Source organism: Cherax quadricarinatus, chromosome 54 (genome assembly GCF_038502225.1).
Source record: "Cherax quadricarinatus isolate ZL_2023a chromosome 54, ASM3850222v1, whole genome shotgun sequence".
In the NCBI taxonomy this organism is placed as follows: Eukaryota; Metazoa; Arthropoda; class Malacostraca; order Decapoda; family Parastacidae; genus Cherax; species Cherax quadricarinatus.
In genome coordinates, this window is record NC_091345.1 from 4951255 (window position 1) to 4970371 (window position 19117).

At 38.6% G+C, this 19117-nt stretch overlaps 1 protein-coding gene across 15 annotated transcripts in view; it reads left to right on the forward strand.

Moving 5' to 3' along the window:
• Ucp4A (Uncoupling protein 4A) overlaps positions 1-19117 on the forward strand; it is a 206368-nt gene that overhangs the window by 101188 nt on the left and 86063 nt on the right. For all 15 annotated transcript variants that reach the window (XM_053791655.2, XM_053791654.2, XM_053791656.2 and 12 more), the window contains 4 exons: positions 1943-2040; positions 7900-7992; positions 11572-11694; positions 14146-14343. In XM_053791655.2, the coding sequence (XP_053647630.1) occupies positions 1943-2040; positions 7900-7992; positions 11572-11694; positions 14146-14343 (512 nt within the window). The remainder of the gene's footprint in view (positions 1-1942; positions 2041-7899; positions 7993-11571; positions 11695-14145; positions 14344-19117) is intronic.

The window sequence follows — 19117 nt, forward strand, 5'->3', positions numbered from 1 at the left end:
ATTTATTGACTCGGTTCATAATTACTATTACAAAAAATAATTTGTTGTATTATTATATAATTATATATATATATTTTTTTTTCAACAAGTCGGCCGTCTCCCACCGAGGCAGGGTGACCCAAAAAAAGAAAGAAAATCCCCAAAAAGAAAATACTTTCATCATCATTCAACACTTTCACCACACTCACACATTATCACTGTTTTTGCAGAGGTGCTCAGAATACAACAGTTTAGAAGCATATATGTATAAAGATCCACAACATATCCCTCCAAACTGCCAATATCCCAAATGCCTCCTTTAAAGTGCAGGCATTGTACTTCCCATTTCCAGGACTCAAGTCTGACTACAGTGGACCCCCGGTTAACGATATTTTTTCACTCCAGAAGTATGTTCAGGTGCCAGTACTGACCGAATTTGTTCCCAAAAGAAATATTGTGAAGTAGATTAGTCCATTTCAGACCCCCAAACATACACGTACAAACGCACTTACATAAATACACTTACATAATTGGTCGCATTCAGAGGTGATCGTTATGCGGGGATCCACTGTATATGAAAATAACCAGTTTCCCTGAATCCCTTCACTAAATATTACCCTGCTCACACTCCAACAGATCGTCAGGTCCCAAGTACCATTCGTCTCCATTCACTCCTATCTAACACGCTCACGCACGCTTGCTGGAAGTCCAAGCCCCTCGCCCACAAAACCTCCTTTACCCCCTCTCTCCAACCCTTTCGAGGACGACCCCTATCCCGCCTTCCCCTATAGATTTATATGCTTTCCATGTCATTCTACTTTGATCCATTCTCTCTAAATGACCAAACCACCTCAACAACCCCTCTTCTGCCCTCTGACTAATACTTTTATTAACTCCACACCTTTTCCTAATTTCTGCAATCTGAATTTTCTGCATAATATTTACACCACACATGTCCCTTAGACAGGACATCTCCACTGCCTCCAACCGTCTCCTCGCTGCTGCATTTACCACCCAAGCTTCACATCCATATAAGAGTGTTGGTACTACTATATTTTCATACATTCCCTTCTTTGCCTCCATAGATAAAATTTTTTGACTCCACATATACCTCAACGCACCACTCACCTTTTTTGCTTCATCAACTCTATGATTAACCTCATCCTTCATAAATCCATCCACCGACACGTCAACTCCCAAGTATCTGAAAACATTCACTTCTTCCATACTTCTCCTCCCCAATTTGATATCCATTTTTTCTTTATCTAAATCATTTGATACCTTCATCACCTTACTCTTTTCTATGTTCACTTTCAACTTTCAACCTTTACACATGCATTCCCAAACTCATCCACTAACCTTTGCAATTTTTCTTTAGAATCTCCCATAAGCACAGTATCATCAGCAAAGAGTAACTGTGTCAATTCCCATTTTGAATTTGATTCCCCATAATTTAATCCCACCCCTCTCCCGAACACCCTAGCATTTACTTCTTTTGCAACCCCATCTATAAATATATTAAACAACCATGGTGACATTACACATCCCTGTCTAGGATCTATTTTTACCGGGAAGTAGTCTCCCTCTCTTCTACACACCCTAACCTGAGCCTCACTGTCCTCATAAAAACTCTTTACAGCATTTAGTAACTTACAACCTATTCCATATACAGTGGACCCCCGGTTAACGATATTTTTTCACTCCAGAAGTATGTTCAGGTGCCAGTACTGACCGAATTTGTTCCCATAAGGAATATTGTGAAGTAGATTAGCTCATTTCAGACCCCCAAACATACACGTACAAACGCACTTACATAATTACACTTACATAATTGGTTGCATTCGGAGGTGATCGTTATGCGGGGGTCCACTGTACTTGCAACATCTGCCACATTGCTCCTCTATCCAATTATCCTCTATCTAATTATATCTGACATTATAAATTGTATATTTCTTTCCAACAGCGTTCACCATACAGAGGCCTGGCCAGTACTGGTGTTGGTATTATACGTGAAGAGGGCATGCTGAGATTATGGCAGGGAGTTACACCAGCTGTTTACAGGTGAGGACAATGGAGTACAGTATATAAATTCTCTCATCTTTAGGACAAGATCAGTTATAAGTTCATGTATATACACTAAGTGGCCACAGGACAACCTGAATTTTTCATGGAATGAATTCAGCAAGGTACTGCAAACATTCCTTAACCCTTTGAGGGTTGACAGGCCCTCTCCGAGACTCGTTCTCAGGGTTGGCCAAATTAAAAAAAAAAAAAATTTCTTGTGAAAAGATAGAGAATCTTTTCCCGATCATAATGACACCAAAAGTATGAAATTTGATTTAAAACTTACGGAATTATGCTCTCGCGAAGTTAGTGGTCTCGGCGATGTTTACGCATCGGCGATTTTGCCCACTTTGTGCCCCATTTTCGGCCAATTCCACTGCACTAGTCAACAAAAAACATGAATATTTCGCTAGAACTCTATTTTTTCTATCGAATGAGTGCAAGAAACCACCAATTTACCAATTTCAACTATCCAGTACAGTGGTCAGAATTTAGCAATTTTGCCAATTTCGCACAAATTTCAAAAGATACCAATTTCCGAATAGGGTCCAGAATAAACAAGAAAGACATTCCTGGCACTAAAATGACATTTCCTTTGTTCATTAGTCACGTCTCAAGGCCCCTCTTACATTCTTTTGCTTTCCACTTTGAATTTTTATTCTCACAAAAAAATAGATTTACTGTTATGCAGAATACTGCATTAGTGTAAAAAATTGTATAAATAATATTGGCACACTTGCGAAAGAATATTAGACTCACCAGTTGACGTGTATTGGACGATTGACATGATTTGTTTACTTTTGAACTTTGGTAAAAATCGAACATTTCTGCTACTTTGAGCTCAGTTTCAAGGTACTTTTCATTGTAAAACCATTCAAAATCATCTCAATTTCTCTAATATGTCTTCCATTCTATAAAATGAGACCAAGAAAACTAGAATACAACAATAAATACCATACGAAAATACAGTGCAAAGTCGCTGTTTTATTCCAAAAAAATGGTCAAAGTTTTTTTTTCCTCATTATGCACTGTGTGCTGCAGGATTTTTTTTTATACTGTGCACACTGACCACATAGACCCATTCTTTCATATTTAGGCCTACCAGCTTTCTCCCACTAGATTTGTGGGTGCTAGAATTTAGGCGTACTAGTACGTCAAAAACCCTGGGTCATAAGCCGTACTAGTACTGCCGAAACCATCAAAGGGTTAAGAGATCTTGGCCCATGTTGACATGATAGCATCATGTAGCTGCTGCTGGTTTGTTAGCTGTACCATCATGATGCAGATTTCCCAGTCCACAACATCACAAATGTTTACACCAAATTCTCACCCTACCATCTTCATGTTGCAGCAGAAATTGCAATTCATCAGACCAGTCTTCAACTGCCCAGTTTTGGTGAGCCTGTGCCAACTGTAGCCTCAGCTTCCTGTTCATAGCTGACAGGAGTGGAACCCGGTGTGGTCTGCTACTGTAGTCCCTCCATTTCAAGGTTCGATGTGTTTGTGAATTCAGAGATGCTCTTCTGCATAACTGTTGTAATGCATAGTTATTTGAGTTATTTATACCTTCCTGTCAGCTTGAACCAGTCTGGCCATTCTCCTCTGACCTCTCATTAACAAGCCGTTCCTTCCCACAGAACTGCCGCTTTCTGGATGATGTGTGTTTTTCACACCATTCATTGTAATCTCTAGAGAGACTAGTGCGTGAAAATTCAAGATCAGCAATTTTTGATGTACTCAAACCACCTCGACTAGCACCAACAATCATTCTATGATCAAAATTACTTCGATCAAATTTCTTCCCCATTCTGATTGTTGGTCTGAACAACAACTGAACTTCTTTACCATGCTATTTGTGCCTGGGATCTACAACAGCAATTTAACTTAAGCCAATAATTACCCAATAAAAAGCTGCAGTACGAATGATCACGTAGTCCACTGCTAGATAACCCCCCCCCCTCCCTCTTCAAAGACCTTAACCTATTCTCTGTACAAAACATTCACTTTTACTGCTGTGCATCCTACATTTACAGTACAGTAAATTCTTATATTAATCCTGACATGAAACATTTTCTTGATAGTTGCAACAGGACCCATAGACACAATACTAGGCACCAAAATCTCAATGATATTCCCCGTGTCCAGCTAAATCTCTTCAAGAATTTAATGTACATAAAAGGGTCTAAAATCTGGAATTCCTCTCTGGAAATTTCTAGAACCACTGTCTCAGCCAGCATTTTCAAAACTACCATTAAAAAATGCCTCTCCCTAACATATCCCAACATCAGCTAAATATGTGAAAACCACATATCCATATTCTCAATGTCACGAACATATGTAAAACAATATAATCCTATTCTCAATATCTGTAATCCTCCCAGTTATTAACCCTTTCAGGGTCCATGCTGTAGTTCTACGCCATGAGCTCAGCTCACTCAGTAAATTTGGGCCTAGATATGAGAGAATACATCTATGTGGTAAGTGTGCACCACATAAAACAAATCCTGCAGTACACAGTGCATAATGAGAGAAAAAAAACTGAGACCGTAATTTTGGATTAAAACAGCAACTTTGGGGTGTTTTTCGTATGTTTTTATAGTTGTATTTGCTGTTTCTTGGTCTCATTTGTTAGAATGGAAGATATATTACAGAAATAGAGATGATTTTGATTGGTTTTAGTATGAAAATGGCTTGAAACTGAGCTCAAAGTAGCAGAAATGTAAAATTTTTGCCTATGTTCAAGAGTAAACAAATCACATCACTCATTCAATACACATCAGCTGCTGGGTCTTATGTGCATTTACAAATGCACTGATATTATTTATACAATTATTACAATATTGCATAACAGTAAATCTTCCATTTTTTGGTTTGAATAAAAATTCATTGTGAATAAAAAATCATAAGGGAATTCATTTGTAAAGCCTGAAAACGTAACTGAACAGAGGAGATGTTAGTTTAGTGCCAGGAATGCCTTCATTGTTTATTCTGGACCCTATTTTGAAATAATATTTTGAACTGTGTGATAAATTGACCAAATTACCAATTTCCGATCACTTTATTGGGTAGTTGAACTTGACTCGGTGATTTCTTGTGCTCAGTCGATAAAATAGAAATAATACTAGCGAAATGGCTAAAAATTTGGTCGACTGGAATAATGTAATTGCCTAAAGTGGGTCTCAAAGTCGGCAAAATCGCTGATGTGTAAATATCACTGACACATCAAAATTTGCAAGAGCATAATTTCATCAGTTTTCCATCAAATTTTGCACTTTTTGTTTTATTACCTTCAGAAAGAGATTCTCTACCATTTCATAAGAAAAAATGATTTTTTTTTTTTAAATTCTTGGACCCTGTGGATAAGTCTCAGATCTTGGGTCTGGACCCTGAAAGGGTTAAAACATTGATTGTGTTCTTTTATATTAATATGCTAGAATCATCATCACATATAATCATAATCAAACCTGTAATTCATTATCAGTTAAACTTGATAAAAGCCATATAGCATGAACTAATAGGATATTCATTTCTCTTGTATTATTGTAACTCCTAAATTTATACTTACACACACCTAAGAGACTTCTTTTAACAAACCGGCCATATCTAACCAAGGCAGAGTGGCCCAAAAGGAAAAACAAAAGCTTCTCCTTTTAAATTTAGTAATATATACAGGAGGAGGGGTTACTAGCCCCTTGCTCCCGGCATTTTAGTCTCCTCTTATGACACTCATGGCTTACGGAGGAAGAATTCTATTCCACTTCCCCATGGAGATAAGCAGAAATGAACAAGAACTAGTAAGAAGATAGAAGAAAACTCAGTGTCATTCACATACAGTGCACACAAAAAATATCAAAACATTTCCAATGCAAAAAAAAATCAGTACACGAGATTTTGGTGCATACATTTCACTTGCATTTCCGCCATGGGAAAAGCTGGTGGAACTTGTGATGACTTAGTGTACTGGAGCCCATCTTGCTCCATTGTTTCTCACCATGTCACGCATCGGTGCTCTGCCAGAGCTCGGTGAGGAAGGAGGCCTGCTATGTTGTTCCTCAGTGCCCTTTTTTCACAAACTTTGCTTCGCTATATCTCCACCCCAAGTGGTCAGAATGGGTTGAACTAAACTTTCAATTGCAGAGAAGACCTGTGCACTCACCCTATTAGAGCAAGTCATGTCTGTGATACATGTAGCCACAGACCTGAAGGTGACAAGGTGGCAATTTACAACCTAAAGAAAGCAGCTGCCTCACTCCCACCTGGCACTGTACCACCCAGGAAGCTGATAACACTTCCCTCTTCAGGATCTTAGTCTGTGCGAAGAGAAATCTTTTTGGGAGCCCCAGAGGCCAGCTTCCTGGGTGGCAGTGCCAGGTGGGAGTGAGACAGCTGCTTTCTTGAGGTTGTAAATTGCCATCCTCGTCATCTTCAGGTCTGCGGCTATGGGTATCATAGACATGAGACACTGGGTCTGTGCAATGAGTGTGCATGGTATAAAAAAGAAGTCCTGCCCCAGGCAGTGCATGATGGAAAAAGCCACCCTCTGATTTTGTGTTTAATTGAAAATAGTGACTTTGAGTTTATTTATGATGGTTTTTTATGGTTTTATTGGCTGCTTCTTGGTATTAATTGATAGAATGCAAGACATACCACTGAGACAGAGGTGGTTTTGGTTAGTTTGTGGATCAGAATTACAGTAGCTTGAAATACGGCTCAGAGTAGTGGAAATATTTGATTTTGACAATTTTCCTCATGACTGGTAAGGTCCCACCTAACCCCCTCCTTCCCTGAGTCTGTTTTATGGGATTTTACTAGGTCTGTCAATTATTGGGTTGTCCAGAACCATGACCTATTATTCATGCTTCTATTTTATTATCCAAGAAATAGGGTAAACCTTGGATATTTTGTGTCTGTGTGTCTGTGTCTGTCAGTCAGATGAATTCAAAATGGAGGGCAAGTGTAATGTAGATGAAGCCTGAGGATGTGATTAATAATCATAGGAAATGTTGCTTTAGTGGCTGGAATGCCTATAGTGTTTATTTTGGACTCAGCTTTAAGATTGGAATTTGTCGAATGACTTTAGTACCATCATTCACACTATCACTCTCTTGCCAGAGGCACACAGATATGGCAATTTAGATGTCCCTCTAAACAGTTTGAAAATTAGGATAAGGTGTGTAGCTACTAAAAGTATATTTCAGAGACCTTAGAAAGATGGGGGGATTAAAGCGGTTTGGGTAATTTGAGAGGATGGAGCAGAAAGGATATCTAGGGTTTTTTCATAAATCTGGGGTGGAGGAAAGAAGGGATAGAGGTTATTCCAGGAAAAGTTATAGGGAAGGAATAAAGGAAATTTTGAGTGCTATGGGCTTGACCATCCAACAGGTGTGTGAGAGCACATTTGTTCAGAGTGAAGGCAAGTGGTTTTTTGTGAATTGACATGCTGTTGGAGTGTGAGCATGGTAACATTCATGAAGGGATTCAGGAAAAACTTGTTAGTTGAACTTCAGTCCTGGAGGTGGGAAGTACATTTCTGCACTCTGAAAGAGGGTTTAAAGATGTTAAACTTCAGAGGGTCATTTGAACTGCGATGTCAATATACTTCTGGCAAGATAGTAGTTGAATGAATTATGGTGAACATGTTTTCTCAGGATTACCTTGCCTTGGCAGGAGAAGGCTGTTAAAGTAATGTATGTACCTGGGTGTGTGTATTTATTTATTTACTTTATTTATTGTTAATCATAACCATTACCTTAGAGAAGATTTCCCAGGGACCTAAGGTTTTGAAATTCCTGATACTTTCAGTGGTTTATTTATCTTTCCTCAGATGAAGTAATTAACTTTTTCTTTCTTCTACAGACATTTGATATACTCAGGTACACGAATGGTACTGTATGAGAAAGTTCGAGATCGCCTCTTCACGACACGAGCTGATGGTACAAGGCCCGTCTGGTATGCTATATCTCAGGTTACCAATGGTGATTAACACCAACACTTGTGTAAGAAAGACACATATGGTATTAGGATATTTATTAACTCCAAGGTGGGCGAATGTTTCCTTAATGTTCCAGTACTGCATACTTGTTTTTTCTAGCATGCTGTGTGGAGACCCAGTTTATCTAAATAACTATAGACCAATATCTAACTTACATTCTTATCCAAAATTTTTGAAAAATTAATCCACAAGATGATATACTCTTTCTAGCATCTCACAATATATTTAATACCTGCTAGTTTCGTTTCAGACCAATTAAAAGCACAAATAATGCAATTTATACAGCTCTATACAGCTCCTGAAAATAATGAATATCCACTAGGCCTCGTTATTGACCTTTAGGAAAGCTTTTGATAGAGTAGACCACAGCATCCCGCACCTCAGACTTGAGTATGTAAAATGTCCTACCTTTCCAACAGACATTGTGTCTGTCAAGGGCACAGTCTCATCAGTTTGACCTGTCAACATAAGTTTCCCACAGGACAGTGTCCTTGACCTTCTGTTTTTTCTCATATTCATCAATGATCTTCCAAATGCATCTCAGCAACTTAGACCTGTTCTCTTTGCTGACGACACAACTTTTGTCATCTCTTGCCCAAATCGAAATTCTCTCGCCAACACTGTTAATGAAGAACTCTTATGGATATCAACCTGGATGATTACCAGTAAACTCACACTTAACCCTCAAACTGTGTCTGATGTACTAGTATGCAAATGCTGCCCGTGTCTGATGTACTAGTAGGCACAATTTTTCATAACTGCAAATCTGCCACTTGCCACTGCATGGCGAAACGTTTCCTCAATAAAGGTACCCAAGAGTTGCACAGTTGTCTAATTTATCAACGTGTCGGTTCTCTGAACCATTCATCTACAATCCTGTCAGACACTGCAACTTCTTGGAATCTTAATACTTGGGAATTCTTCACTTGCCTAACCCTTGGGCACGACCTACTTCCACATTGAACAAATGTGACACCACCTACGACTGCTGCACCTCTCCTGCCTATGGTTTATAAGCTCCTTCTCCGTACATATGCTGTATTCTATTCAAGATTGATGGACTGACCATATCGACTCAAGGTTGAGGGACTGATTACCTCATTCTCCTCCTGTTCTTCATGTTTCTTCTTTGTATGGACTGATGAAGCCACTGTGGCAGAACGTTTCCTCAATAAAGATACCCATGAGTTGCACAGTTGTCTAATTTAGCAACGTGTCGGTTCTCTGAACCATTCATCTACAAGCATCAGGGTCCACACAGTGTATCATGGTTAACTACTTATGTGATGACTATGTCTGATGTACTAGTACACCTAACTAGCAAAAATAAACAATGAACCAAGAGCTGTTGCTCCACCCTTCCAGCAAACAGGGTGTGGAAGTTTCACAAAGATGACTTATGCATTCCAAATTTATTGGTTCCATGATACTAATAATGGAATTCAGACACAGCACACTAAATATATTTAACCCAGGATAACCCAGTGAAGTCAGTGCGACTTATTTCTGTTTGTATAACCCAGTCAAGTCAATCAGTGTGACTTATTTCCATGTTTTGAAAAGTAATGCACTCTATAAACAATTGCAATGTTATAAGTATTCCTTGTACATAGCCTTAAAAAATCAAGAGTAAAAAAAAAAAGGAATAAAAATAAATGATACTCTATATATACCATATATTTGAACTGAAGCAATGTTGGGCTAAGCATTTTCCCATGTTTGAAGTGCTAAAACACCTTTAAATACATCTTAATATCATAAGAAACTAGTGTGTATAATACTAAACATTAAAAGCAATTAAAAAACAATCATGCAATTATGTTTTGGCATCAATAAATTGTAAAATGTAAATATTGATGCTGATGAGTGATCATAAAATCTTAAGTTATTATCATATTTCATTCATTTTAGTCTTTTTTTTTTTATTAACACATCAGCCATTTCCCACCAAGGCAGGGTGGCCTGAAAAAGAAAAACTTTCATCATTCACTCCATCATTGTCTTGCCAGAGGTGCACTTACACTACAGTTATAAAACTGCAACATTAACACCCCTCCTTCAGAGGGCAGACACTGTACTTCCTATCTCCAGGACTCGAGTCCGGCCTGCCGGTTTCCCTGAATCTCTTCATAAATGTTACCTGTATGAATAGTCTTATTCTGTTCAGAAAAAATGAACTCTGTTGAACTGTAAGAAAATATTGTTTTTTTTATAATCTCGGAGAGAAATTTTTTTTTGCTGGGTATCCCACAGTTTAAGTGTTAACATTGACAAGATCTTCTATATGTTTGGGTACAGAGCAACAAATGTAAAAGTAAATGTTATGATTAACAGTTCTTCCATTGCTAAACAAAATGAAGGAAAATTTCTAGGTCTGTTCCTAGATTGCAACTTGAAATTCTATACCCACATTCATCACATTACAGAAAAAAAGTATCCAAATCAGATAACATCCTCTCCAAGATACATTACTATGTACCTCAAACAGCACTACTTACATTATACTGTACTACTCTCTAATCTATCCCTTCATCATCTATGCTATTTGTGCATGGGGATCCACTACAGTAAATCACCTTAGGAGGAGGAAACAACCTGTGATCTTTAACATATAAAACATAAATCTTTAACATAGGAGGAAACATAAAACGACGTTACCTCTACTGAAACCTTTCTGGTAAATCCTCTCCTACCAGAAACATGTAACTGTTACCCCTCTACCAATACATACTGTTCAAAGTATATCTTAATTTAACATGACAATCAGATAATTCTCCCAGTCAAGCTCCCTTGTTAAAACTATAGATATTGTAATACCCAATATTATATTTGTTTTGCAGGTTAAAAAGTACACTGTAGCCCAAGTGGATATTCATTACAGTATTCTCAAGTAATGCATACACTGTCAAGGATTTTTCTTATGATGTCATTTGTGCTTTTTTTTGTGGGTGCTGAAGCCAAACTGACTTAAGTTTAGTACAGGTATGTAGCATTTGGGTTTCTATATTGGGAAGACATAAGTTAGTCCTTAGTGTGTGGTGATTCACGTACTGGATATTGTTAGCTAGGTTTGACCCTATTTTCTTGAAGCTTTTGAATTTATATGCCATATCAGTAGCTGAGATTAGAGGTGTTAGTTTTACAAGGTTATTTTTTCTCCACTTTACCTACTGTTGGCACCATAATGTTGGTTATATATAATTAATATAAAAATTATGTGATTCAATTATATTGTTTTCAGTTATTTTATCTATTACTTCGATTTTTCCTGTTTTTTTTTTTTTTATCTATACCCCTTCTCCCTTCCTTCACTCCAACTTGTTTCCCCCTTTTCCTCCACTCCAACTTACACTACCACTTCCTCCAGGTTGCTCCTCCTGCTCACAGCTACCTCTTTCTTTCTTTTCTTCTTTCCTCTGCTCCTTTCTCTCCAGTATTTGTTCCTCTCATTTTCCTTCTCTTCATTCCATTTTCATCTCCAGCTACCTTATTAGGTATTTTTCTAATGAGAGCATTTTTTTTCTTTTATTTCCAAGGCAAGCAATAGTTGGAGGAATCTTGGTAGGAGGCATCGCTCAGTTCCTGGCCTCTCCGGCAGATTTAATCAAAGTTCAAATGCAAATGGAGGGAAAACGGCGCCTTGAAGGACACGCACCTCGGTGAGTTGACATGTTATTCTCATGTTTCTGCATTTCAGGGGTTGACAGATGCATGACAAAGCAGTGTATTCACTCCATTTCTCTCCTTCATAATTATTATTACTATTTTTATTAACACATCGGCCGATTCCCACCAAGGCAGGGTGGCCCCCCAAAAAAAAACTCATCATTCACTCCATCACTGTCTTGCCAGAAGGGTGCTTTACACTACAGTTTATAAAACTGCAACATTAACACCCCTCCTTCAGAGCGCAGACTCTGTACTTCCTATCTCCAGGACTCAAGTGTGGCCTGCCAGTTCCCCTGAATCCCTTCATAAATGTTACTTTGCTTACACTCCAGCAGCACATCAAGTATTAAAAACCATTTGTCTCCATTCACTCCTATCAAATACGCTCACACATGCCTGCTGGAAGTGCAAGCCCCTCGCACACAAACCTCCTTTACCCCCTCCCTTCAACCTTTCCTAGGCCGCCTTTCCTACCCCGCCTTCCCTCCACTACAGATTTATGCACTCTCGAAGTCATTCTTTTTTGCTCCATTCTCTCTACATGTCCGAACCACCTCAACAACCCTTCCTCAGCCCTCTGGACAACAATTTTGGCAATCCCACACCTCCTCCTAACTTCCAAACTACGAATTCTCTGCATTATATTCACACCACACATTGCCCTCAGACATGACATCTCCACTGCCTCCAGCCTTCTCCTCGCTGCAACATTCATCACCCGTGCTTCACACCCATATAAGAGTGTTGGTAAAACTATACTCTCATACATTCCTCTCTTTGCTTCCAAATGCAAAGTTCTTTGTCTCCACAGACTCCTAAGTGCACCGCTCACCCTTTTCCCCACATTAATTCTGATTCACCTCATCTTTCATAGTCCCATCTGCTGACACGTCCACTCCCAAATATCTGAATACATTCACCTCCTCCACACTCTCTCCCTCCAATCTGATATCCAATCTTTCATCACCTAATCTTTTTGTTAACCTCATAACCTTACTCTTTCCTATATTCACTTTTAATTTTCTTCTTTTACATACCCTACCTTTATAATAATAAACATTATACATGAAGCCCTAGTTTACAAACAAGTCGAGTCCAGGTGTATAACTTATGAACAAATTGTTTTATAGATTACAATAGTACAAAGGGTCTTTATATTTCACACATGGTTAGACTGTATACTGAATGTTGTAACTAACTGATGTGTGTAACTTGCTGTTGTTAGTTGAAGGTTCTCTTATAATTTTTATATTCACATTCATTTTATTTCCAATAAGAAGTATTATATTGCCTTTAAGTATGGTACAACAGTTTGCATTAATGCAGTTTATGTTTGATTATATTATGAAAATTTATTGTTTTAAGGAAATAATTTTATGAAAGTTCTACAAAGAGGAACAGCTAATGATTCCAGATAATGGACTAGGGTACAGAGGTTTAGGTAAGATTTAAATAAGATTTGCATATAGATAAGAGTTTTGCTGAAGAATATTGAAAACACTTGTTTTATTAAAAGGAGAGTGTATAGTTGAAAATATATTTGGATGAATTGACAATTGTAAGTAATTCTTCTCTCAACAAACTGGCTGTGTCCCACTGAAGTGTCCTGGAGGTGGGAAGCACAATGCCTGCACTTTAAAGAAGGGGTTTGGGATATTGGCTGTTTGGAGTGACATCTGAACTGTTGTATCTGGGTACCTCTGCAAAGACAGTGATTATATGCGAATGATGGTGAAAGTTTTTTTTTTTTTTTTTTTTTTTGGGGGGGGTCACTGTGCCTTAGTGGGAGATGGCTGATGTGTTAAAAAAAAAGTTAAATTCATTTTATATTAAGTCAGATTCCAATTTTTCCAAATTAATCAGGACTTGACCCTTGCAACTCTGGATATTTTATGAAATTGTTATCAGTTCTAAACAGTTACCATATTATCTAATTCAGACTCCTCCTTGCAGTAACATGTATATGCTGTACTTTCCAAATTTATGTTGTCCTTTTTTTTTATAGGACATGATTGGTGAAGAATGATCTTTCAAAATAATATTGGTGTAAAAATGTTCTGATTTTAGATCTGATGTGGGTGTAAAATGTCAGTTGATTACATGCCTAATGTATATAATGTAAGAACACCGGTTTCACTTTCTCTTGAGTGATATTGTAAGCCATCAGGATATTTTAATTCCTGAAATAAGAGACTTACATTAAAGATTCTTTGGTTTAACTCTCAAGAATGTCACTTATTTTGGGATAAAGGGACTAAGAACAAGTTGAGCCCTGGGACAACTCATACTATATATATAATATATTAATGCTTGCCCTGGACCAGCTATTTCTTTTGTCATTTTAATGTACTGCTGCTCATGAACCATTTATATATTCTTTCATTTATTTAAACATGTTTTCTGTAAAAGGCCAAAAAGTATTTACCAGTGACTTTTTTCAGAATTCATAGTGCAGGTGAGGCTTTCATAAAAATCTACAATGCAGGGGGTCTTCGGGGGTTATGGAAGGGGTGCATGCCTAACGTCTACCGCTCAGCATTCGTCAATTTAGGGGATCTTACCACGTATGACTCTGTGAAGCGATATTTTGTCAACACCTGGGCCTTATCTGACGATTACTGGACTCATGCCTTGTCCAGGTGAGACAACCATTTACATCTATTATTTTAACTGTTGTTTTCTTTTGTAAATCCTGTTTTACCTTGATAAACTATTAAATTTCAGAGACTTTTTTTTTTTGTATCTGATTATTTGCTTAAACAGTTTTTTCATTGGTTTGAATTTTCCATAATAAGAAGTGCATTTAGTGGTTGTACAAATTAAATTAAATATATTTTTAATAAGCCTAAATTACTACAGGTCTCCCTCCACATTCGCGAGGGTTAGGGGATCAAGAACCTCGCGAATGTTGAAAAATGGTGAATGTTTGGTGCCCAAATATATTGTAGGGAAATATAATAATAGCATTTACTTAGCCTAACAATACTGCTTCCTTAGCCTATTGAACCATAAACAATCATAAAACACGTGAAAAAATCGTAAAATATTGTATTAGTGCCAGCCCTTTGGTAAAGGTGAGAAAGATACTAGAATTCAAGAAAGAACTCATAGCAGAGTACCAAAGTGGAGGAGGAAGAGAGAGGGGAGAATGTGCCTTCTTCAGTGATTCTACAATATGTATGATACTAAAGCAACACTAATCGATAAAGGCTATAGCGCCAGCCAGTGATGAAGTGTAGCAAGTAAGTTTAGCGATTAATTTATAGAAAAAGGACAGTACGAACCTAACTCCTCCAATGTTGTTGGAGTTATATAGGGTGACTGACAACACCGCCGTCTTTAGTCTCTACTTCCCCTACCACCACTACATAAGGCTTATGTCTCAGTGGCTCTTATACACCCAACAACACCAACACAACAACACTCGCGACATACTTAATGATGTATTTTATTCATTCTAGAGTATATGTCATGTTTCAATATTATTAATATTGTTTATTATGTTTATTATTGTGTATTATATTTATTATTGTTTATTACGTTTTTTTTTTTTTCAACAAGTCGGCCGTCTCCCACCGAGGCAGGGTGACCCAAAAAAGAAACAAAATCCCCAAAAAGAAAATGCTTTCATCATCATTCAACACTTTCACCACACTCACACATAATCACTGGTTTTGCAGAGGTGCTCAGAATACAACAGTTTAGAAGCATATACGTATAAAGATACACAACATATCCCTCCAAACTGCCAATATCCCAAACCCCTCCTTTAAAGTGCAGGCATTGTACTTCCCATTTCCAGTACTAAAGTCCGACTATATGAAAATAACCGGTTTCCCTGAATCCCTTCACTAAATATTACCCTGCTCACACTCCGACAGATCGTCAGGTCCCAAGTACCATTCGTCTCCATTCACTCCTATCTAACACGCTCACGCACGCTTGCTGGAAGTCCAAGTCCCTTGCCCACAAAACCTCCTTTACCCCCTCTCTCCAACCCTTTCGAGGACGACCCCTACCTCGCCTTCCTTCCCCTATAGATTTATATGCTTTCCATGTCATTCTACTTTGATCCATTCTCTCTAAATGACCAAACCACCTCAATAACCCCTCTTCTGCCCTCTGACTAATACTTTTATTAACTCCACACCTTTTCCTAATTTCCACACTCCGAATTTTCTGCATAATATTTACACCACACATTGCCCTTAGACAGGACATCTCCACTGCCTCCAGCCGTCTCCTCGCTGCTGCATTTACCACCCAAGCTTCACACCCATATAAGAGTGTTGGTACTACTATACTTTCATACATTCCCTTCTTTGCCTCCATAGATAACATTTTTTGACTCCACATATACCTCAATGCACCACTCACCTTTTTTCCCTCATCAATTCTGTGATTAACCTCATCCTTCATAAATCCATCCGCCGACACGTCAACTCCCAAGTATCTGCAAACATTTACTTCTTCCATACTCCTCCTCCCCAATTTGATATCCAATTTTTCTTTATCTAAATCATTTGATACTCTCATCACCTTACTCTTTTCTATGTTCACTTTCAACTTTCTACCTTTACACACATTCCCAAACTCATCCACAAACCTTTGCAATTTTTCTTTAGAATCTCCCATAAGCACATTATCATCAGCAAAAAGTAACTGTGTTAATTCCCATTTTGAATTTGATTCCCCATAATTTAATCCCACCCCTCTCCCGAACACCCTAGCATTTACTTCTTTTACAACCCCATCTATAAATATATTAAACAACCATGGTGACATTACACATCCCTGTCTAAGACCTACTTTTACCGAGAAGTAGTCTCCCTCTCTTCTACACACCCTAACCTGAGCCTCACTATCCTCATAAAAACTCTTTACAGCATTTTGTAACTTACCACCTATTCCATATACTTGCAACATCTGCCACATTGCTCCCCTATCCACTCTATCATATTATTATTATTATTATCACACTGGCCGATTCCCACCAAGGCAGGGTGGCCCGAAAAAGAAAAACTTTCACCATCATTCACTCCATCACTGTCTTGCCAGAAGGGTGCTTTACACTACAGTTTTTAAACTGCAACATTAACACCCCTCCTTCAGAGTGCAGGCACTGTACTTCCCATCTCCAGGACTCAAGTCCGGCCTGCCGGTTTCCCTGAACCCCTTCATAAATGTTACTTTGCTCACACTCCAACAGCACGTCAAGTATTAAAAACCATTTGTCTCCATCCACTCCTATCAAACACGCTCACGCATGCCTGCTGGAAGTCCAAGCCCCTCGCACACAAAACCTCCTTTACCCCCTCTCTCCAACCTTTCCTAGGCCGACCCCTACCCCGCCTTCCTTCCACTACAGACTGATACACTCTTGAAGTCATTCTGTTTCGCTCCATTCTCTCTACATGTCCGAACCACCTCAACAACCCTTCCTGGACAACAGTTTTGGTAATCCCGCACCTCCTCCTAACTTCCAAACTACGAATTCTCTGCATTATATTCACACCACACATTGCCCTCAGACATGACATCTCCACTGCCTCCAGCCTTCTCCTCGCTGCAACATTCATCACCCATGCTTCACACCCATATAAGAGCGTTGGTAAAACTATACTCTCATACATTCCCCTCTTTGCCTCCAAGGACAAAGTTCTTTGTCTCCACAGACTCCTAAGTGCACCACTCACTCTTTTCCCCTCATCAATTCTATGATTCACCTCATCTTTCATAGACCCATCCGCTGACACATCCACTCCCAAATATCTGAATACATTCACCTCCTCCATACTCTCTCCCTCCAATCTGATATTCAATCTTTCATCACCTAATCTTTTTGTTATCCTCATAACCTTACTCTTTCCTGTATTCACCTTTAATTTTCTTCTTTTGCACACCCTACCAAATTCATCCACCAATCTCTGCAATTTCTCTTCAGAATCTCCCAAGAGCACAGTGTCATCAGCAAAGAGCAGCTGTGACAGCTCCCACTTTGTGTGTGATTCTTTATCTTTTAACTCCACGCCTCTTGCCAAGACCCTCGCATTTACTTCTCTTACAACCCCATCTATAAATATATTAAACAACCACGGTGACATCACACATCCTCGTCTAAGGCCTACTTTTACTCTGAAATAATTTCCCTCTTTCCTACATACTCTAACTTGAGCCTCACTATCCTCGTAAAAACTCTTCACTGCTTTCAGTAACCTACCTCCTACACCATACACTTGAAACATCTGCCACATTGCCCCCCTATCCACCCTGTCATACGCCTTTTCCAAATCCATAAATGCCACAAAGACCTCTTTAGCCTTATCTAAATACTGTTCACTTATATGTTTCACTGTAAACACCTGGTCCACACACCCCCTACCTTTCCTAAAGCCTATTTGTTCATCTGCTATCCTATTCTCCGTCTTACTCTTAATTCTTTCAATAATAAGTCTACCATACACTTTACCAGGTATACTCAGCAGACTTATCCCCCTATAATTTTTGCACTCTCTTTTATCCCCTTTGCCTTTATACAAAGGAACTATGCATGCTCTCTGCCAATCCCTAGGTACCTTACCCTCTTCCATACATTTATTAAATAATTGCACCAACCACTCCAAAACTATATCCCCACCTGCTTTTAACATTTCTATCTTTATCCCATCAATCCCGGCTGCCTTACCCCCTTTCATTTTACCTACTGCCTCACGAACTTCCCCCACACTCACAACTGGCTCTTCCTCACTCCTACAAGATGTTATTCCTCCTTGTCCTATACACGAAATCACAGCTTCCCTATCTTCATCAACATTTAACAATTCCTCAAAATATTCCCTCCATCTTCCCAATACCTCTAACTCTCCATTTAATAACTCTCCTCTCCTATTTTTAACTGACAAATCCATTTGTTCTCTAGGCTTTCTTAACTTGTTAATCTCACTCCAAATCTTTTTCTTATTTTCAACAAAATTTGTTGATAACATCTCACCCACTCTCTCATTTGCTCTCTTTTTACATTGCTTCACCACTCTCTTAACCTCTCTTTTTTTCTCCATATACTCTTCCCTCCTTGCATCACTTCTACTTTGTGAAAACTTCTCATATGCTAACTTTTTCTCCCTTACTACTCTCTTTACATCATCATTCCACCAATCGCTCCTCTTCCCTCCCGCACCCACTTTCCTGTAACCACAAACTTTTGCTGAACACTCTAACACTACATTTTTAAACCTACCCCATACCTCTTCGACCCCATTGCCTATGCTCTCATTAGCCCATCTATCCTCCAATAGCTGTTTATATCTTACCCTAACTGCCTCCTCTTTTAGTTTATAAACCTTCACCTCTCTCTTCCCTGATGCTTCTATTCTCCTTGTATCCCATCTACCTTTTACTCTCAGTGTAGCTACA